This window comes from Cervus elaphus, chromosome 1 (assembly GCF_910594005.1).
Source record: "Cervus elaphus chromosome 1, mCerEla1.1, whole genome shotgun sequence".
NCBI lineage: Eukaryota > Metazoa > Chordata > Mammalia > Artiodactyla > Cervidae > Cervus > Cervus elaphus.
In genome coordinates this window covers 56,675,980-56,699,550 of record NC_057815.1, presented here as the reverse complement: position 1 = coordinate 56,699,550, position 23,571 = coordinate 56,675,980, and the positions used below count along the sequence as shown (strand labels likewise).

The 23,571-nt window shown below is 43.1% G+C and overlaps 1 protein-coding gene across 2 annotated transcripts in view; it reads right to left on the bottom strand.

Moving 5' to 3' along the window:
• NRIP3 (nuclear receptor interacting protein 3) overlaps nt 1–17,315 on the bottom strand; it is a 28,541-nt gene extending 11,226 nt beyond the window's left edge. Inside the window, exons 1-2 of one of the 2 annotated variants that reach the window (XM_043903581.1) lie at nt 17,133–17,315; nt 16,516–16,676 (exon numbers count right to left, since the gene is read on the bottom strand). In XM_043903581.1, the coding sequence (XP_043759516.1) occupies nt 16,516–16,676; nt 17,133–17,178 (207 nt within the window). In that variant the 5' untranslated portion in view covers nt 17,179–17,315. Of the gene's footprint in view, nt 1–16,515; nt 16,773–17,132 lie in introns of those variants that run through there. The other variant, XM_043903589.1, reaches the window with a different exon arrangement.
• Nucleotides 17,316–23,571: the final 6,256 nt, after the last annotated feature.

Genomic DNA, 23,571 nt, shown 5'->3' with positions numbered 1-23,571 from the left:
AAATGACTATATGGAAGAGGGCTATCTTGTTGACCTTTCCACTAGAACTGTTACTTTTAAAACAATAAATTATTACATTTGAACTATTTTATACTTGGGGGTATAAAGCATATATAAGCATATTAAAAAGCAGAGACATTACTTTGCCAACAAAGGTCTGTCTAGTCAAAGCTATGATTTTTCCAGTAGTGATGTGTGGATGTGAGAGTTGGACTATAAAGAAAACAGCACTGAAGAATTGATGTTTTTGAACTGTGGTGGTGGAGAAGGCTCTTGAGAGTTCCTTGGACTGCAAGAAGATCAAATCAGTAAACCCTAAAGGCAATCAGTCCTGAATATTCATTGGAAGGACTAATGCTGAAGCTGAAATTCCAATACTTTGGCCACCTTCAAAGAACTGACTCATTGGAAAAGACCCTGATGCTGGGAAAGATTGAAGGCAGGAGGAGAAGGGAAGGATGAGATGGTTGGATGGCATCACCAACTCAATAGACATGAGTTTGAGTAAACTCCAGGAGTTGGTGATGGACAGGGAAGCCTGGTGTGCTGCAGTCCATGGGGTCTCAAAGAGTCAGACATGACTGAGCGACTGAACTGAACTGATACTTGGGGGTCTAGCTGTAAAAGCAGTTTTCCTACTTAAAAACCCTGGGAAAGCTGATGAATAGAGGTATTAGAAACTACAGTTGGAGGGTACAATTAGGGTTGGAAAGAGATTAATACAAAGCCTGCATGAGACTCCTACTTGACCCAGACAACTGGGAAGAATGACAATACTTTATTCTTTTTTGTAAGAGTAAATAAAAAGATTTTGGTTGGTTGACAGTTTGGCTAGGCTTAGAACAGATTCCTACAACAGCTGAGGACGAGGGTGGAGTGTCCTACTACACCAGAACTGAAGGATATGAGCTTACAGATTGAAAGGGCTCACATGGAGCCTTGCATAATAAAACATACACCAAGATTTCACATCATTAAGAATTTTTGGACTATCACGGATGACAAAGATTCCAAAAGTTTTCAGAGAGAAAAAGAAGATTCAAATACAAAGGATTAGGAATCAGAATTACATAAGACTACTCAATGGTAATAATGGAAGCTTAAAGACAGTGATGGAAGCAAAGTCTGATGCTGTAAAGAGCAATACTGCATAGGAACCTTGAATGTTAGGTCCATGAATCAAGGCAAATTGGAAGTGATCAAACAGGAGATGACAACAGTGAACGTCGACATTTTGGGAATCAGCAAACTAAAATGGACTGCGATGGGTGAATTTAACTCAGATGACCATTACATCTAGTACTGTGGGCTTCTTCTAAGTAAGGACTACTTCTAGTAAGCCCTTCTTCTAAGTAAGGGCTACTTCTAAGAATCCCTTAGAAGAAATGGAGTAGCCATCACAGTCAACAAAAGAATCTGAAATGCAGTACTTGGATGCAGTCTCAAAAACGACAGAATGATCTCTGTTCATTTCCAAGGCAAACCATTCAATATCTCCATAATCCAAGTCTATGCCCTGACCAGTAATGCTGAAGAAGCTGAAGTTGAACGGTTCTATGAAGACCTACAAGACCTTTCTAGAATTAACACCCAAAAAAGATGTCCTTTTCATTATAGGGGACTGGAATGCAAAAGTAGGAAGTCAAGAAACACCAAGCGTAACAGGCAAATTTGGCCTAAGAGTACAGAATGAAGCAGGGCAAAGGCTAATAGAGTTCTGCCAAGAGAACACACTGGTCATAGCAAACACCCTCTTCCAACAACACAAGAAAAGACTCTACACATGGACATCATCAGATGGTCAACACTGAAATCAGATTGGTTATATTCTTTGCAGCCAAAGATGGAGAAGCTCTACAGAGTCAGCAAAAACAAGACTGGGAGCTGACTGTGGCTCAGATCATGAACTCCTTATTGCCAAATTCAGACTTAAATTGAAGAAAGTAGGGAAAACCACTAGACCATTCAGGTATGACCTAAAAAATTCCCTAATGACTATACAGTGGAAGTGAGAAATAGATTTAAGGGACTAGATCTGATAGAGTGACTGATGAACTATGGACGGAAGTTCGTGACATTGTACAGGAGACAGGGAGCAAGACCATCCCCAAGAAAAAGAAATGCAAAAAAGCAAAACGGCTGTCTGAGGAGGCCTTACAAATAGCTGTGAACAGAAGAGAAGCAAAAAGCAAAGGAAAAAGGAAAGATATACCCATTTGAATGCAGAGTTCCAAAGAATAGCCAGGAGAGATAAGAAAGCCTTCCTCAGTGATCAATTAAAAGAAATAGAGGAAAACAGTAGAATGGGAAAGACTAGAGATCTCTTCAAGAAAATTAGAGATACCAAGGGAACATTTCATGCAAAGATGGGCACAATAAAGGACAGAAATGGTATGGACCTAACAGAAGCAGAAGATATTAAGAAGAGGTAGCAAGAATACACAGAACTATACAAAAAAGATCTTCATGACCCAGATATTCACAATGGTGTGATCACTCACCTAGAGCCAGACATCCTGGAATGTGAAGTCAAGTGGGCCTTGGGAAGCATCACTACGAACAAAGCTAGTGGAGGTGATGGAATTCCAGTTGAGCTATTTCAAATCCTAAAAGATGATACTGTGAAAGTGCTGCACTCAATATATCAGCAAATTTGGAAAACTCAGCAATGGCAACAGGACTGGAAAAGGTCAGTTTCCATTCCAATCCCTAAGAAAGGAAATGCCAAAGAATGCTCAAACTACCACACAATTGCACTCATCTCACATGCTAGCAAAGTAACGCTCAAAATTCTCCAGGCCAGGCTTCAGCAACACGTGAACTGTGAACTTCCAGATGTTCAAGCTGGTTTTAGGAAAGGCAGAGGAACCAGAGATCAAATTGAAAACATCTGCTGGATCATCAAAAAAGCAAGAGAGTTCCAGAAAAAACATCTATTTCTGCTTTATTGACTATGCCAAAGCCTTTGACTGTGTGGATCACAATAAACTGTGGAAAATTCTTCAAGAGATGGGAATACCAGACCATCTGACCTGCCTCTTGAGAAATTTGTATGCAGGTCAGTAAGCAACAGTTAGAACTGGACATGGAACAAAACACTGGTTCCAAATAGGAAAAGGAGTACGTCAAGGCTGTATATTGTCACCCTACTTATTTAACTTATATGCAGAGTACATCATGAGACATGCTGGGCTGGAGGAAGCACAAGCTGGAATCAAGATTGCTGGGAGAAATATCAATAACCTCAGATATGCAGATGACACCACCCTTATGGCAGAAAGCAAAGAAGAATTAAAGAGCCTCTTGATACAAGTGAAAGAGGACAGTGAAAAAGTTGGCTTAAAGCTCAACATTCAGAAAACAAAGATCATGGTATCTGGTCCCATCACTTCATGGCAAATAGACAGAGAAACAGTGGAAACAGTGGCAGACTTTATTTTTGGGGCTCCAAAATCACTGCAGATGGTGACTGCAGCCATGAAATTAAAAGATGCTTACTCCTTGGAAGAAAAGTTATGACCTACCTAGACAGCTTATTAAAAAGCAGAGACATTACTTTGCCAACAAAGGTCCATCTAGTCAAGGCTATGGTTTTTCCAGTAGTCATGTATGGATGTGAGAGTTGGACTATAAAGAAAGCTGAGCACCAAAGAATTGATGCTTTTGAACTGTGGTGTTGAAGACTCTTGAGAGTCCCTTGGACTGCAAGGAGATCCAACCAGTCCATCCTAAAGGAAATCAATCCTGAATGTTCATTGGAAGGACTGATGTTGCAGCTGAAACTCCAATACTTTGGCTACCTGATGCGAAGAGCTAACTCATTTGAAAAGACCCTGAGGCTGGGAAAGATTGAAGGCAGGAAGAGAAGGGGATGACAGAGGATGAGATGGTTGGATGGCATCACCGACTCAATGGACATGAGTTTGAGTAAACTCCGGGAGTTGGTGATGGACAGGGAGTCCTGGCATGCTGCAGTCCATGGGGTCGCAAAGAGTCCGACATGACTGAGCGACTGAACTGAACTGAACTGAAAGACAGTGGAATAACACTTTTTTCAAAATCTGAAAGTGAAAGTCACTCAGTCATGTCCAACTCTTTGTGACCTCATGGACTGTAGCCTGCCAGGCTCCTCTGTCCATGGAATTTTTCAGGCCAGAATACTGGAGTGGGTAGCCATTCCCTTCTCTAGGGGATCTTCCCAACCCAGGGATTGAACCCAGTCTCCCACATTGCAGGTAGATTCTTCACCGTGTGAGCCACCAGGGATAACCTAGCTAAAGCATCAATTAAACCTCAGGGAAATTATTTCCCAAGCATCTTCAAGCAGCTTCTGAAGGATATGCTCTACCAAAGAGAGGAAAAACAAACAAAGAAAAAAACACAGGATCCAAGAAACAGAGTTTCTAATAGAGAAGAGAAACAAGAGAAATTCTGAAAATGATGTTGAAGGAAAAGTCCAGGATACTGGTTGTGTAGCAGGCCTTGAGAGCAAACAGTCCAAAATGAAATAGGAGGATAGAGCATTCTAGGAAGAATGTCTCCAAGGGGAGGGAAAAAAAAGAACCTGCTAGATCATCTACAGTTTTAAGGTTCTTGGAGGAAATTTAAATTTTATATAAAAAATTAAACAAAGGGAAAAAACTAGGTAATTATTAAAAAAATAAATATATGAGAAAGGAGACATAATTATGATATAGTATTTGACTCAGCTGTGAATAACATGAATATAGTCATAATAATGTAAGCAGTAAATGCTGATTTGACCCAAAATAGCTATTTAATTGTTACTAACATATTACAATATTAGCATAGTAGGAGAGGGGACACGATGGAGAGGAATAACAGAAGTAAGGAACAGTTCAAAATTTTTTTAAAGTTTTAAATTATATACATGTATTTTTTTTTATAAAAAGTAAATTTTAAAAATATACCCTATACATTAAGAAAGCATATAGCCACAAGAAAAACCAACTTTATGGGGCTTGAATGGAGGTATATTTTTTTCTCATATAACAAGAAGATTGGAGGTAGGTAGCTGCTGGCATTAATTCATCAGATTAACAATTTCAGGGCTATTGTTTCTGTAATTTTCATGGATATTCCCTCATGGTCTTATGATGGGTGCCCCAGCTCCAGGCATTACATCCATATCCAAGGAATGAGGAAAGAAGAGGGGACTCTCTGTCATCTATCCTTTTTATCAGGAAAGCAAAAGCTTTTCCAGAAGTTCCCTCAGCAGTTTTCTGCCTATATCTGCTTGGTCAGAATTCACATGGCCACTTCTAACGGCAATGGAATGTAGATGAATTTAGCTTCTCCATAGAGGAGTCAGATAGATAGAAAAGGGCTGAAAATGGGTGATAATTTAGCCAACTAACAATGTCTGCCAAATTGTGCAAAAACTAAAGTGTATGTACATGTGTGCATATGCATACACATGTACGCATGCTCATACTCCCCCCCACACACCCCAATAATGTAACTTCAGTTCAGTTCAGTTCAGTCACTCAGTCGTGTCCAACTCTTTGTGATACCATGGGCTGCAGCACGCCAGGCTTGCCTGTCCATCACCAACTCCCAGAGCTTGCTCAAACTCATGTCCATTGAGTCGGTGACGCCATCCAACCATCTTATCCTCTGTCGTCCCCTTCTCCTCCTGCCTTCAATCTTTCCCAGCATCAGGGTTTTCTCTAATGAGTCAGTTCTCCACAACAGGTGGCCAAAGTATTGGAGCTTCAGCATCAGTCCTTCCAATGAATATTCAGGACTGATTTCCTTTAGGATTGACTGGTTTGATCTCCTTGCAGTTCAATGCAGATGTAATGTCAGATTATCCTATAACCAACAATCTTAGTACCTATTTTTTTTTTCACATATGCCCTACCTTCTGCATTTTAAAATAGTACATCATCTGTAAACACGTGAGTCTGCAATACAAACACATCTCAATTTATATAACTACTAATGGACATTTAGATTGTTTCTACATATTTGCCATTAGAAACAATGCTTTAATAAACAACATTCCATTTTTCTTGAAACTCTCCTCCACTGGCTTCTAAAACCACTTTTCTGTCTATTCTACATCTATATCATTTATTGGTTCCTTTGCCTCTGCTCATTTCCTAAATGTTAGTGCTCCTGATTGCTCTCCTTGGGTCCCTTTCTCGCTTGACAAAACCTTTAAGGGCAATCTTACCTACTTTCATTTTGTAAATTACTGCCTTTATGATGATGACTCTGTCTCATGCCCAGACCTCGCTTCTGAGTTTCAGACCCATAGAACCAACTGTCTCTTTGAACTTCCCCACTTAGACACCTCACAGGCACTTTCAAACTTAACTTGTCCCACTGATCTTTCCCACAAAACTTGTGCTTTCTTCCATAATCTTCATCTTGGTGAATGAAATTCTGCTGTTTTAACACCTCACAGATTCCTCCCCATTTCTGCTGTTATAGCTAGGTTCAAATAATCTCCTAAAACATTATATCATGGTCTCCTTCTCCTGCAGTGGTCCTCTTGCCAGCTGTATCAAACACAAAATATACAATTTAGTGTTTAAGATCTTCCACTAACTCATCCTGCTTCCCAATCTTACCTTTATTTCCTCCATGAAGGCTTGCTATTTCAGCAAAATGACCACTTGTCACATACTACCTTGAGTAAATCGCTAATCTAAGTATTACTTTTTTTTAATCAGTCTGACATTCTTCATCAGTAATAAAAGAGGTGTGAGCTCCAAAGTCCTGTTCCATTTTAATGTTCTGGATTACTTCCTTTCCACTAACCTGGTAAAATGGCACCATTACTCACCCGCCCATTTTGATTCTTTTGATTCTCTTCTCTTCCTAACTTTCCATCCCAAGTATATCCCAAGTTGGTCCCCAACTTATAACGGTTCAACTTCTGATTTTTCAACTTTGTGATGGTGCCAAAGTAATATACATTCAGTAAAAACCATACTTTGAATCCTGATTTTTTCCCAGGCTAGTGATATGCAGCACAACACTCTCTCATGACACTGGGCAGAGGCAGCAAGCTGAAGCTCCCAGTTAGCCTCATGAACACAAAGGCAAACAACTGATACACTTACAACTCTTTTGGATCTATTCAACCATTCTCTTTTTTTACTTTCTGTATGATATTCAATAAATTACATGAGATATTTGACACTTTATTATAAAATAGGCTTTGTGTTAGATGATTTCGTCCAATTGCAGGGTAATGTGTTCTGAGCATGTTTAAGGTAGGCTAGGCTAAAATATGATGTTCAATAGGCTAGGTGTATTAAATGAATTTTTGACTTAACAACATTTTCATCTTACGATGTGTTTACAAGGATGTAACCCCATCGTAGGTTTAGGATGATCTGTACTGTTGCTGCTTCCTCTGAAATTTATCTAGTATCAATCTACTTCTCCTCATCTTTACTACCTCCAATCTAATCCAAGCCACTGTCATCTCTTATCTGTGCTACAACAGCCCCCTGGCTTGTCTTCCACCTCTTCCTTCACTCTTCAAATCATTCTCTACACAGCAACCAGAGTGAACTTTTACAGATATAAGTGAGATAATACATTCCCTTACTTAAAGCCCTTCAATGACTTTCCATTGTTCTTCAAACAAAATTCAAACTTCTTACCATGGTCTATAGGGCTCAGCACCATATGGTCCTTGTCTATCTCTCCAACCTCCACATACATACCATTATTGTTGTTTGGTCACTAAGGCGTGTTCGACTCTTCGCGACCCCAAGAACTGCAGCATGCCAAGCTTCCCTGTCTGTCCTTCACTATCTCCCACAGTTTACTCAAACTCATGTCCGCTGAGTCAGTGATGCCATCCAACATCTCATCCTCTGTTGCTCCCTTCTTTTCCTGCCCTCAATCTTTCCCAGCATCAGGGTCTTTTCCAATGAGTCAGCTCTTCACATCAGGTGGCCAAAGTATTGGAGCTTCGGCTTTAGCATCAGTCCTTTCAATGAATATTCAGAGTTGATTTCCTTTAAGATGGACTGGTTTGATTTCCTGGCTGTCCAAGGGATTCTCAAAGTCTTCTCCAGCACTACAGTTCAAAAGCATAAATTCTTCAGTGCTCAGCCTTCTTATGGTCCAACTTTCACATCCATACATGACTACTGGAAAAACCATAGCTTTGACTGGACAGACCTGTGTTGGCAAAGTGATGTCTCTGCTTTTTAACACCCTGTCTAGGTTTGTCATAGCTATTCTTCCAAGGAGCAAGTGTCTTTTAATTTCATGGCTGCAGTCACCATCTGCACTGATTTTGGAGCCCAAGAAAATGAAATCCAACAGTTTCCACATTTTCCCTGAAATCTGACAGTTTCCACAGTTCCCCCATCTATTTGCTGTGAAGTGATAGGACGGATGCCATGATCTTCGTTTTTTGAATGCTGAATTTTAAGCCAACTTCTTCACTCTCTTCTTTCCCCTTTATCAAGAGGCTCTTTAGTTCCTCTTCACTTTCTGCCATTAGAGTGGTATCATCTGCATATCTGAGATTGCTGATACTTCTCCTGGCAATCTTGATTTCAGCTTGTGATTCATCCAGCTGGGCATTTTGCATGATATACTCTGCATATAAGTTAAACAAGCAGGGTGACAATATACAGCCTTGATTTACTCCTTTCCCAATTTGGAACCAGGTTGTAGTTCCATGTCCAGTTCTAACTGTTGCTTCTTGTTCTGCATACAGGTTTCTCAGGAGGCAGGTAAGGTGGTCTGGTATTCCCATTTCATTAAGAATATTCCACAGTTTGTTGTGATCCACACAGTCAAAGGCTTTAACATAGTCAATGAAGCAGAAGTATATATTTTTTAATTCTCTTGCTTTTTCTATGATCCAGCATATGTTGATCTCTGGTTCCTCCATCTTTTCTAAATCAAGCTTGTACTTCTGGACGTCCTCAGTTCATATACTGCTGAAGCCTATCTTGAAAGATCTTGAGCATAATCTTGCTAGTGTGTGAGATGAGTGCAATTGTGTGGTAATTTAAACATTCTTTGCCATTGCCTTTCTTTGGGATTGGAATGAAAACTGACCTTTTCCAGTTCTGTGGCCACTGCTGAGTTTTTCAAATTTGCTGGCATAATGAGTGCAGCACTTTAACAGCAATGTCTTTTAGGATTTGAAATAACTCGGCTGGAATTCCATCACCTCCACTAGCTTTGTTCATAGTACTGCTTCCTAAGGCCCACTTGACTTCACACTCCAGGATGTCTGGCTCTAGGTGAGTGACCACACCATTGTGGTTATCTGGGTCATCAGGAGCTTTTTTGTACAGTTCTTTTGTGTATTCTTGCCAACTTTTCATACATTCTATATACACACTCAAAAACTCTTTTCCATTCTAATGCCTTTGCACCTGCCATTCCCTCTGTCTGAAATGTCCTCCCCCTAATAATTCAAATAGTTAGCTTGCTCTCATCATCCAAGTCTCAGCTCAAACATTACTTTCTCAAAAACATCTTCCCTGACCATACTATTAAAAGGAGGTACTCCACCTCTTACTAACATATCCCACTATTTCTTTTATAGTAACCATAAGTTCAGAATTATTTTGCTTATTTAGTTGTTTCTTATTTCACTCCCCCCACTAGAGTATTAATTTCACAAGGGCAAGGGCCTTGATTGTGTTGATCACAGCTATATCTCCAGGTCTTGATATAATACTGGATGAATAAATCTCTATACTTCACTTTTTCAAAAAACTTTTCTTGATCAACATCATCTAGTTCTTACTTTCAGAATTAATACTGAATGAACAAATCTATACTTCACTTTTCCAGAAAGCTTTCTTGATCAACATCATCTAGTTCTTTCTTTCAGAATCCCTTCAATACTCATACATTACATAGTTTGTACTACTTGCATTCCCACTCCTTGAGTGTGGCTTTGTAAATTTGTTTAATTGGTTTATTCTTATGTCTATTGAAATATTGCTTTCCAAGGGCTATCTTCTACTTTCCAGATATCCTTCAAGATACACAGCACTAGTCAGATAGATGCTGCAGGTACTATGGTGGCCTTTTGGACATAGCTATCAAGTCATCTTCCTGACGTGGATCCTGCTTTATGTTTTAGTTCAACAAGGCAACTACTAACCTAAGTAGCACCAGGTTCTCTACTATTCCTGCTAATGTGACTGCTAAACCTTAACCAGCATTTAGGCATCTAAATCCTAAGCAGGCAAGCTCAAATGTGAGGTCTTTATCACCACCAGAAGCTTCTGAAGGAAATGAGCCTTGTGGGCAGTGTTGTATGCTAGGTAGCACAGCTGAGGTTAAATATTAAATATTTCTTCTAACCAGCCTGTAGAGTGGGAAGAAAAGTGAGGTGAGAGGAAGCAGGCTATACTGCAGGATACCAAGGGATCATGATTTAAACAAGAACTTCTAAGGTCACCTTCTCAATCACTTACCTATGCTGTACAGAATCAGCATAGGTAATCTGAATTACTGAAAACTGAATCTGCACAGAATCAGTCTAATAGGTTTCTGTGGTCCATAGGATGGACCAGACTGGAAAATAGAAGAAATTACAGAAGTCTGCCTTCTTTGTAGTATCTACTCTCAAAGGAGAAACCCAAGGTTTCTAGCTAGCAATAGAATACTTAGAAATAGCGGTCAGCAAATATGGCCCACAAGTCAAATCAGCCTGTTGCACACTTTTATAAATAAAGTTTTATTAGAACACAATCAACCCCATTTGTTTACTGTCTATGGCTGCTTCTGCATTATAACAACACAGTTGAGTAGCTGAGACAGAGACTGGCCTGCAAACCCAAAAATAATTACTATATGGTCCTTTACAGAAAAAGTTTGCCAACTCTTGACTTAGAGTATTGTTTAAAATATATATGCTTTGGAGTCAGACAAAGCTGGGTTCAAGCCAGTAAGTACCCTGCAGAGCTTTTGTGAGGATGAAATGAGATGGTCCATATGAAGCATTTGTTGTGTCAGGTATAGAGTAAGCATGCAAATGTTAATAATTATATGTATGTGTATATATGTATTTTAAACCCTCATGTTCAACTTAAAATTGAAGCTGATCACTTTTTTTTCTCTTAAAAGGGCATGAAATCAGCTTACTCCATTTTCATCCTCATGTATAGTTTGTAGACAGATATGGACTCCTGACTTGACTTTCACTTCAAGCCCAATACACATGTTTTCTATCTGGTCTTGGAAATCTAAAGGGGCACTAATTTCTGTGCTTTCTCTTTATTGACAAGCTGAATATACAACATGTGACCCTTTCTACACCATAGAAACACAGATTATCCTTGGGATTACAGCTGCTCAAAATCACATGGGACTCTACCTAAGGCAGTCTATCACATTGCCCCAGGCCTTCTGTGTTCTGTCTCTTTACTTTTGCCTTATGACCCAATAATCATGCTTTTTCAAAGAGAACAGCCTTATTCCTGAGATGGTGGTTTCTCAGTTACCCATGGTGGGCTGCATTATTGTAGGAAAGGATTTATACAGGGGCAGGGAATTCAACCAGATAACCTATAAAGTTCTTATTCTGAGGTTCTATAGGGCATGCTCTGGAAGCAGCTTCCTCTCTATATAATATCACAGTTGACTCTCCAGGGGATGATGAAACTCTAATCAGATGTTGTTCTCCATCACTATTGTCACACCAGGCCAGAGTAGTCACTGCTTCCACTGAACTTCTCTAGCGCTGATGGACTATAATATCTTGATAGCACATAAGCTTCCTGGTGGTATTATTCATCTTCTCATGGAACTATCTATTCAACACCTACACTTGAATAATACACGTTCCAAACTTAACTTGTTCAATAATCAAATTCCTGATTCTTATTTCCTATCCTTAACCTGCACCTCTTAGCCATTTCAGTGTATGACAAACTTTATTCTTCCAATGACTAGATCAAAAACATTAGCGTCATTCTTAACTACTCTTTCTTTCAGGTCTTTAGCCCAACTCTCAACCAAACTTGTCAGCTCTGTCTTCAAAAGAACCCAGAATCTGGTCTTTTCTTGTCCCCTTCACTGCTAGCACACTGCTCTGAGGCACCATCATCTTTACCTAGATTACTATCTAAATGCTAACTAACCAGCTTCCTAACCAGTCTGCCTGCTTACACGCTTGCCCCCTACAGCCTAATTCACACAGTAGTCTGCTTTGTGAAATGTCATGTCATCTCACCTTTCTGCAAAAAGTTTTCCACCAGTTTCCCTTATCAGATTAAATATCTGTACAATGACCTATAGGGCCCTAAGTATTTTGGCCTCCCACTCTGATAGGAGATGTTGTCTCCTATCACTTCCTGTTGCTCATTTTGCTCTGGTCACAATGGCCTTCTTAGAATTCTTCAATCACATCAAGCACAATGATGTTCAGGCCTTTGCACTGGCTGTTCCTTCTGCCTGTAACATTTTTCCCCAAGATATTTTGCTCTCTCATTTCCTTCAATATCTCCTATAGTGTCATCTTACCAGAGATGCCTTCCTTGATCACCCTAGATAAAACAGTAAGGCTCTACTTCATCCTACCTGGCCATTACACTCTCTATTCCCTTATCCTGGTTTATTTTCTCCATAGTACTGATCACAACCTGATATAGTATATATTTACTTGATTTATTTTCTACCTTCTCGCCCACAAGAATGCAAGTTCTGTGAGGGCAGGAAACCCATTTTGGTTCACTATTATATCTTCAATACCTAGATTATGCCTGACATGTAATAAGTGTTCAATAAATATTTGGGGAATAAATAAATAAATTGGTCCTATCCTTCCCCCAATCTATAAACTTCTTGTATAGGTAAACTTTGCTGTTTTCTTCTTTGTGGTCCTAGCACTGTGTCCTGAACACAGCTAGTGTTCAAATAATGTTTGCTATAATTAGGATTTGATCGTGGCTCTGGAAATCTTCAGTTTGCACCAGATCCTGATTTATACTGGTATTTCATGCTCCTCTTCTAAAATTCCACAGTCCTCTGGTCCAAAATCTACAGCATTATGGATGTCTTGTGGCATTATGAAAAACTATAGGGTAACACGCAAGGCTGCCCTCACTGATAGAGATTCTATCAGGAGGATCAGATACTCAGAGTATTCCTTGTTGCTGTTGTGTCTGACTCTTTTTTGATCCCATGGACTGCAGCCCACCAGGCTCCTCTGTCCATGTGACTTCCCAAGCAAGAATACTGGAGTGGGCTGCAATTTCCTTTTCCAGAGGATCTTCCCAATCAAGGATCAAACCTGCATCTCCTGCATTAGCAGACAGGTTCTTTACCACTGAGCCACCAGGTAAACCCGTACTCAGAGTACAGGGCTGGTCATTTCATGGTCGGTTGGCTTTGCTTTATTTCCTTCCCCAGCCTTTTAATTTTAGTGAGTTTTCCTAAAGCATTTGGCTATAAGCAGAAGCAATCATAGATAGGAAAGCAAAACTCTCTTTTTATTGCTGAATAAGTAAGGCTATACCCTGATGGTCAGTACTATTATCATATAGGAAAGACAGCATATTATACTATGACATGACTATTTTTAAAAGTTGAAAAGTCTTCACCTCAATGAGAAGAATATTTATTAATCTGGTAGCTAAAAAAAAAATTAGAATACACAAAGCTCCAAGAGTGATTTTTTTCTAGCTTCATCAACTTGACTAATAATAATAAGTGAAATAAAATATTACTCACTTATATCTCTGATTTTAGTTCTTAATCTAATACACACACACAAACACATGCACACACAAACTGCACAAGATGAAAGGACAAACGAAATAAGAGAGCCACACATAGGAAATAAGATTAATTTCCACAGTAGACTTTGTAGCAGCCAACTACACACAAACAGGAATAGGGCAAAGGCACTTCCCTGGGGCCAAGAGAACAAGACCACATTTGACTGTCTATGCATGCTCTTTGCCAATCCAAAAAAAAAACAAAACGTTGGCAGGCTGGATTCAAATAGTGAATATTATAGAAACAGCATGGTAAAAGGTAGATAATTCAGAATACTCAACAATATAATTCTAATATAGGTCACCAGTATGAAGAAAACAACCTACAATCTTCTCACTAGCACAAACCCCAAAGTCAATGAGAACTAATTCATCCTTTCCCTCCTATCTTCCTCTGGTGCTGCCCCTTCCTTTTCTTGTCCCACTGCTATTGAGTTTGTACTATAGACTTATATTATCAATTTTGGGCTTCAGTAGTGGCTCAGGTGGTAAAGAATCTGCCTGCTTTATACTATGGGACTTATCTAATCAATTTTGGTATCCTCTAAATTTCACTTCGGTGACAGAACATTGAGTCAACACTGGTCTATACTACCAGCTATATCCATAAAGACAAGTGACACAGTACTTCTAAGGTTATTTCTAAGATTATTCAGAGGTTGCAGCATAAGTTCCAAGAAAGCTTAAGCATGCTACTTCACTCCAGTACTCAGAGCTCTTCAAGCCCTATCTCAGTCTGCCTCAACCTCTGTGACTGGTTCTAACTCTTCTGTGCAATCACTTGCATACTCCAGGTGTGAGAAGAGTGAGAGAGTACTAGCTCCCTGGCAGTGGAGGGCAGCCAGGCAGAGAAATTGTGAACCATGGGTTAGGGTCTCACGGTAAATTGCAGTGTGTCACATCCATGGCAATAACCTGCTTTGAGGATGTTTCTTCCTTCTGGCCTGCTGCCTGTTCCATGTTAGCAGCTCCTGTGTGGCTCAACTGAGACAGACTGGAGTCAGAAAAGCAGATGGAATTCTTCCTACACAAGAAGAAGCAGTATAAAGAATGCTTGGCAGAAGAATGGAGAGGCAGTTCCTCAGGGCTAGGAAACTCCTCGACATCCCAGGACAACCAAATGTGAAACATATCTTAAATTCAGCATGAAGTGGGGAAAATTCCACACTTGACTTATTTTCCTATTACTGTTTATTGGCTCCTCAGGCTTCCAAGAACTAGGATTATTTTGGCATGAAAGTGAGAAGATTTGTACCAGATTTGCTAAATGAATTTAGACTGCTGTAAAGTGGAAGGAAGGAAGAAAGACCGTTATCTCTTTTCTGGGAATACATTTCAGTTATCCACCACTCTGAGTTAGCATGAATCAGATTACCTATCCTGTGGCTTGTTCAAGTAAAACATCCTTTAAAAAACACAGCAGGATAACTGAGTAGACATCCCCTGCACATAAATAACTAAAAATAATTCTCTATCACAATGGGGGAGGGCAAATCTGATCTTGGTATCTATGTCTCATTAGAGTTGGTAAAATTTAAAAAAAAAAGAGAGAGAGAGAGAAGTGGATTCAGCAGCTCTGCCCTCCATACCCAACATGTGGCTAGAAATGGCAATTTCAGTGGTGCAGGCTGATACCCCCTTCCCTGACAAATTAAACATTCCAAAAGCTCAAAAATACTGGCAAAATTATACAAAGCATCCACTTCATTTAAAAGACATTTAAATAATGCTTCATAAATTATTGCCTAGATGAATAAAGTGATTATGAACTTCAAGAAAACAAGTTAAACTACAAGAAAATTCCAGATGAAAGTACAAGACTCAACATCAATTTGGTGCAACACCACTACAGTGAATTAAGGAGGGGAGTCAGATACAGTTCTTCAAACTAGTAACCTTTATCCCCCTATAGGATCCCTCCTATAGATAGAGGACAGTATGGTCTTTGAACTCAGACCTTCAGTTCTGGAGTTTCTCCTTCTTAATGCCAAGAACAACCTTGCTAGGAAAAGAAAGAAAGAACTGCGGGAGCCCCAGCACAGCTCCAGCTCCACACATTAGCCGTTGATGAGAGGGAGCAGCCTGGCTTTCTCCCTCTATCCACTCTTTAGGGATGGAGCAGCAGGAAAGGAACATAATGAAGAGAGGTTTGGGGCTCAGGAAACCTTCACGGTCACCCTTTTTTTCTCCCCGCCCCCTCCCGTTGGAAGGTCAAGGGTAGATGAGACCAAAATCAAACGGAGAAGTAGATTTTGCACAGAGGGGAAATGGATTCAACCAAAGCGATCTGGATATGGTGACTGCCCAGAAAGCCCCCTTCCCACTTCGTTCTCTCCTCCTCACACCCACTAGGAGTCACAAGACGGGCCAAGCAGCCTAGGAGGCAGCGGGAGCTACCCTGGCCGCGAGGCTCAAGGCCGGGGCAATCAAACTCGGCACTGCGAATAAAGGAAAGGGGAGCCGAGGGCAAGAAGGCAGGGTCTCTTCTACTCCAGAGGAGAAAGAAGAAGGGAGAAGGGTGCGCTGAAAGGAGGGCGAGCTGGAAAAGCTACTCTGGAATCCCGAGAGAAACTGAAGCAGGGGGATGCTGGATGGAGCTGAATCCCCAACAGAGCACCAGAGACAGCGGACAGCGCTGGAGACGGAGGGGGCCGAGCCGGTGACTCAGTGAAAGCGGCGAAGGGCGGGCCCCAAGAGACCTTACAGCGCAAAGGTGACAGCCGCCGCGCGCGGGGTCCCCGAGGCGGGTGCGGCCGCGGGGGCTCACCGTGTCCTTGGACGAACCCAGCTTCTTGAGGCCGTCCAAGGGCAGCAGGTCGGCCGAGTCCTTGTGAATGAACTGCACGGCCTGCTTCATCCGGCGCTGCTGCCTCAGCGACGCCGCCTCCCGCATGTCTGTCTCCTTGCGGCCGCCCTCGGTGAGGAGCCCTGAGTAAAACATCGCTGAGGCGCCCGCGGCCCAGCGTCCCCGTTGCTCCCCGCTCCCCAGCAGCCCTCAGCCTCGAGCTCCTCCAGCGCAGCGAGAGCCGCGCGCCTCAGGTTTTATAGCCGAGCGTGACGTCACGCGGAGCAGTCAGAGTACGCGCGGGGGGCGGGGCCGGCACAGCGCCCCCAGCCGGCGCGCGGCTCCGCAGCGTTCCCAGCAGCTGCCCACCACCGCGTCACCCGGCTGCGGGGCCAGGGGGGCCGAGGAGTGGCGCTAGCGGGACTGACTCGGAGAGCCAAGAGTCTTCTACGGCCGCCTTACCCAACCGGTCCCTCCCGTTGTAGGTGCTCAGCATCCCCTGGACCGAGATGAGGTGTGTGTGGGGTAGGGGCGGGGGCAGGCAGTTTCCGAGCGGCCTCGCCCACGCCGGCCGCTGCCACCACCTGGTTCCAGCTCACCTGTCCACGCCGTGGCCGACCCCGGGATCACCGACAGCTGGGCCATGCCCGGAGTCCCGCCGTCTGCGCCGCTGCTCGGCTTCACCAGTTCGCACCTTCGCGCTCCTCCTGGAGCCCCAGCGCTCAAATTGAGCCCGGGATCGGGAGGAACGGGCGGCGCACTCTGAAGCTGGGATAGCTCTGATTTTCTCCAACTTCAGATCGGTCCCCACCCACCAGGCCACGTGACTGGGGAGGGGGCAGCCCCTGCGGGCCGGCCGGAGTCAGCCTTCTGGGGACTCTCCTCCTCCCGGTACTCGCGCGTCCGAGCTGGGGGAGCAGGGCCTGGCGGTGCCTGCCCGTCAGCCTGGGGCTGAGGAGTGGCGAGGGTCCTCGCGCGACTGCACACGAGTACAAGTCCTGCACTTGCTCTTCGGAAAACCCGGCAGAAAAGCACGTTTTTCTCAGCCAACACGGTCCAGAGGGTTGTTCACCGGTCTCTCCAGCATGCCCGGGAGCAACTGGAACCCGGTTTTCTTTGTGAATCTGTCATCTTTTCAAGCCTTCTAATGGAGCATTCAGGCGTCCTGGGCCCTGGCCTCGACGCTGTGATTTAGTACAAACCGCGTTTCCAGGCTAGAAACCACCATCCCTACCCTCTACCACCCCATTTCACGAGAGCAGGCATGAAGCAGAAAGATCTGCTCTCTGGAGAAAACCAACGAAAGAAACAGTAACATTTACTGAGCCTTTACTATGTGCCAGGCACCAGAATAAATACTTAAAATTCAGTCTCTCATTGACTCCTGGCATCAGTTTATGAGAGGGTATTATTGTGGGTACTCAATGGCTTCAGTCGTGTCTGACTCTTTGCGACCCCATAGAGTGTAGCACACCAGGCTTCTCCGTTCATGGGATTCTCCAGGCAAGAACACTGGAGTGGGCTGTCATGCCCTCCTCCAGGGGATTTTCCCCAACCAGGGATGGAACCCACATCTGTCTTCATTGGCAAGCGGGTTCTTAACCACTAGCACCACCTGGTCATTATCCTCATTTTACAGACAAATATCTGAGACCTAACTGGTCCCCTGAATGTGCCTTGGTTCTCTTCCAATCCATTGTTTGCTACTGCCAGAGCAATCTTTTCAAACTGCAAACGTGGTCATCTCACATCCCTGATTAGAGCACCACAAAAGGTTTCCTATTGCTCTTAAAGACTCACATTCTTGCCCGATCTGCACCCACCTGGATCTCCACTCTGTACTTCAGCCTCATGATTTTTCTTTCCTGCAGTTCCGTGGAGGAGCCATGCTCTCTTGCCAAATGGCTTACCTTTTTTTTTTTTTTTTTTATGGCTTACCTTTGAATATCCCGTTCCTTCTGCATGGAATGACCCCTCCTACCTTGTGCAGTAAACAGACCCAGTTCCACTATCATATTTTCTAGGAAAGCCTTTTCTGACCTCCCAGAGAGAGTGCACTCTTGCTAATTATAAACTATGCATCTCTCCTAGATATTTCTTTTTTGGTGGTTGAGGTGGGGATGTTATTGGTTGTTTGGTGACTATTTACCTCCTTCATTAACTATAAGCTCCAAGAAGGCCACTGAGTCCATTTTTGCTTACATTTGAATCCCTAGCTCACAGAAGGTGCTCAATAAATACTAGTATAAGTACAGCAAACAGTTAAAGTCTTGTCCAAGTAAAGCTACTGGTAGAGCTGGGATTTTAACCACACTGTCTGCCCCAGAACCTGTGCTGAACTTCCCAGATCCAGAAGAGCTGGGTTTGATCTCCTGTTTCTTTCCTTCAGTTCCTGCCATTAGCACTTGCCCAGAATTCACATACTGCTGCAGGGAAATAAATCCAGAAGGGCAGAAGGCTGCTTATCTGGCCTCAGGGAGGCCCAGGGGATTCCCTGTCCCTCAACATACACATTGAACACACAGTCTCCTAGAGGAGCGATGGGATTGCAGCTCACCTTCTAGCCCCCTGGCATGCTGCCAGCAGTAAACAACAGTGGCTGCCCTGGTCCCTTCTGTCCTGTCTCCTGGATTCCTGCCTGGTCACTTCTCCAAGCCGGAGTCGCCCAGGCAACAGTGAAAGACAGCCTGGCCTTGTCTTTCCAGAACAGGTGCCTCTGAGCTCGGTAAACCATCAGGACAGGTCCGACAATAAGGGCCCCTGGGGCTCTGGCCAGGACAGCTACTTTCCTCTGAGAGGAAGCCAGGCAGGCAGATTCCAATTCCCCATCCGCCGGCAGCTCAGCTCAGTCTTGCAGCCTTTTGTTGAGGATGTCCTGACAGAAGAAAGGGCCTCCTTTCATCGCTAGATTCCCTCCACACCCCTACCCAGAAAACCAGGAGCTGAATGTCTCCAGTTGAATAGGAATTTGTCCATATCAAGTGTTATGGGAAAGTAAAAAGGGCCTTGGCTGGAGCTGAGAATCTTTTTGTGAATGCAGAGCTCTTTGCTGTAGTGGGATTTGTGTTCTGCAGTTGGCTCTATGGCCACAACCATGGTTGGTCACCTCGTGTCTCAGAGATCTTCCTCAGCCAGACTTACACCATCACTGCTGTTAAGCATGGGTCAAGGTAGAAGACCAACCCCACCCCCTGCAAATCCCCTTAGAGTTTCTGAAGACTGTGGATCTCTTGGTAGTTTATCCCATTTGACCAAATGAGTTTGAGCAAGTCACTTCCTACCTCTAAGCCTCAGTTTCTACATTGGTAAAATGGATGCAGTAAGATTGCTTATAAAATTGGAGCTTGTAAACTCTGGCAGGCTATACCAACAGGAAAGATTATTATTAATTCTCCATTTGATAACCTCCCCTGTCCCACTAACACATCTGGGAAAAGTGTAATGTGGTTGTTAAAAGCAAAGTTTCTTGAGTCTGATGCACTAGGTTTGAATCTCTGCTCTGCTACTCACTAGTATGCAACAAGATACTTCACCACTCTGAGTTTCAGCTCTTCGTCGAGAAAATGATGCTGTTGATGTATTTACTTCTGAGGGATGCTATGAAGATTATATGAAATAACCATACACATAGCACACTGTGGCATGTAGGAAGGGCTCAGCAGAAGGTAGCTACCATCATTACCTGAGACAGTCTCAGGATTGCCAAGCCTAAGAACGGGCTCTGACCTATGCTTCCTCCCTACACACCTGAGCATCTTGACCCCTTCCCAAAACCAGGGCCTGCTGGGGCAGGAGCTGGCCCCCTCTCTTCCTCTCTCAGGTGCCTCTGAATTCTGAACTTACCATGTCAAGTAGCTCTGTTCTAAAATCCTCTACATCCTGCCTGGGTTGTTATAGAGAATCTGTCCTTGAAAATTATGCTCAACAAGCTAATGCTGTTTCAGTTAGGATTTTATTCATGTTCTTATTATAAGTGACAGGAAACCTAGTTGAAAACTTCTTAAGTGAAAATGAAAATTTAGCTCCTAAAACTAACACAATATTGTAAATCAACTATACTTCCTTTTTTTTTTTCTTTAAAGAAAAACTTCTTGTCCCTTTAATGTAAAAACGCAGGGACTTCCCTGGTGGTCCAGTGATTAAGCCTCCATGCTTCCAGTGCAGGTGGCAAGGCTTTGATATCTGGTTGGGGAACTAAGATCCCACATGTCACACAAGCAAAAAAAATAAATAAATAAAAGTAAGATTAAAATAAAATGTAGGGATTTCAGGCATGGCTGAATCCGGAGGCTCAAACATCATCGCTGTGTTTCAGCTCTGAGCTGATGCCACTGTAGGCAGGTTCTTCTAGTCTGATGGCTGTCAGCAGCTCCAGGCTTACCATCTGTCCACCTAGAAACTCTCCTTTGGGTCTGCAGGTAACAGGGAGACCTTGGAGAATGGTCTACAGGATGAGTGCTGGGAGTGGGAGGCCAGAAAAATAGATGAGAAGAGAAGAGGAGAAAGGAGAGATAGTCAAGGAATTTCCATCCCCCTTCCCTTCCCACCTATGTATATTTTGCTCTGACTTTGCCCTTGGACACACCCTGGAAGTAATGGTCACTGTCTGCATGTCCTTCACTCCCCATCTCCACCAATGTAACTGCAGAATCCCCTTCCTCCTCTTGTGTCCTGACTGCCACCCCAAATCCCTCTGGCAGGAAGATTCTTCAAACAGCTGTCCACAGCAGGTGTTATATGCCTACCAGTATCTCTGGTTACATTGGTGCCTGCCAGTTGGCAGCCAGCCCTGAAGACTGTGTCGACTTTGGCAGGTTACTGCAAAGACAAGCGTTATTTCTGTCTTCTTCCTTCAGGGTTATTGCCAACATCACCACAGCCTCATTAAACAGGGCTGATGGCAGCCCTGCCAGCATTTTCCAAAGTTGGCTGGGCCTTTTGGATCCATTCCTGTCAGCGACGATTTTGTTTCCTTTCCTGGGATGAGGACAGGCTGTGACCTCAAATAAGACAGCAAAAGAGGGGAGGATGAGGTGGGGGAAAATCTCAATACCTCAAGCATCTGATGGAAAGAGGCTTGCTTGGCGTTTTCTGCTCCTTGCTTGCTGTGGGACCTCAGCCAAGTTACTGAAGCTCTCTGAGCCTCAGTTCATCCATCTGGCCAGGCTCTGTGTGGTTTTAATAAGACAGCATGTAGAGCCCAGGGCCTGGCACAAAGTGAGCCTTCAATAAATATGAGTCCTGTTCTACTTTCCTTGCTTTGCCCAACACAAGTAGAGAACCTGGAGAAAGGGCGCCCTTCACAGGCCAAGGGAGAATTCTTCCATCTGGAAACACCTGTGAAGATGGGGCTTCCCAGGTGGCGCTAGTGGTAAAGAACCTGCCTGCCAATACAGGAGATGTAAGAGATGTGGGTTCCATCCCTGGGTTGGGAAGATCCCCTGAGGGAGGACATGGCCACCCACTCCAGTATTCTTACCTGGAGAATCCCATGGACAGAGGAGCCTGGCCAGCTACGGTCCACAGGGCTGCAAAGAGTTGGACGTGACTGAAGTGACTTAGCACACACACACACCCTGTGAAGAGGGCGAGCTTCTCAGAATGCAGCACAACCTTGGCTTGACGTGCTGTATCCAGATCTTTTTCTGTCACCCCGTCCAGGGTGAGAGGGCCTATCAGGCAGCTCAGCGCACACTGGTTACTTCTGTCTACCTCAGGAGCATGAAGGCCACCACCGCCTTCCGCCTGAGTAACTAAGCATGCTGCTTGGGTGTGACAGTGACAGGCCAGTGGCCCTCGCTGGACAAGCTCTGGGTTTTGGGTCAATGGCAGCAGAGAGGCCAAGGGCTCCATGCTTGGGCGTGCAGACACCTACACACCACACACACTCACACGGCATTCACTGACCTAGTTTCATGCAGCTCTGCACTGCCTGGGGAAGATAAGTCCTTGTGACTTTTTTTTTTAAGTTTTTATTTGGAAACAATTTCAAACTTAACTAAAGCTTGCAAAAATAAAAACAAAACAAAGAACACCCGTATATCCTTTAACCAGATCATTAACATTTTACTCCATTGGTTATATCCATACATATGCCCACACACATACAAACACACACTCAAGCAAAAAAAATTTTCTGAACCATTTGAGGGAAAGTTACATCCATTATGACCCTTTACCACTAAGATTTCATTATGTATTTCCTAGGAATAGGGATTTTTTCCCATGTATAACACAGTACAAATACAAACCTCATACATTTTCATTGGTACAATAATTTTATTTATTAATGTTCCTGTTTCAGTTTTTTCAATTGACCTAATAATGTTCTTTTTGACATACTCCTCTAGTACAGGATCCAGGCTAGGGTCAGGGGTTGAACTTGTCATGTCTCTTTAGCCTCCCTTAATCTGGAACTTGTCCACAATTTTGTCTTTTATGACACTGACATTTTTGAAGAATACAGTCCTCCATCTTTTTATTAAATAACTGTCTTCTAGAGACATTAATCATATACCATACAGTGTACCACTTAAAGTGTATGATTCAATGTTTTTTAATGTATTCACAGAGCTGGGAAACCATCATTACATTCAATTTTAGAACATATTCATCATCCCAAAGGAACTATGTGCCTATTAGCAGTCATTCCTCATTTCCTCCCAACCTCTCCAGCCCTAGGCAACCTGTCATCTACAGGTTCTGTCTCTATGGATTTACTTATTCTGGACACTTCATATAACTACAACACAATATATGACCCTTTGTGACTGACTGCTTTCACTTACCAGTTTCAAGTTTCACCTATGCTGTAGCATGCATCAGTAGTTCATTTATTTTTATGGCAAATACTGCTCCATTGTAAGGATACTATCACAGTTTCTTTATCCATTCATCAGATAATGAACATTTGAGTTGTTTCCTCATTTGGCTATCATGACTAATGCTGCTGTGAACTTTTGTGTGCAAGTTTTTATATGGACACACGTTTTCATTTCTTGGAGTGGAATTGCTGGGTCATATGGTAATTCTGGGCTT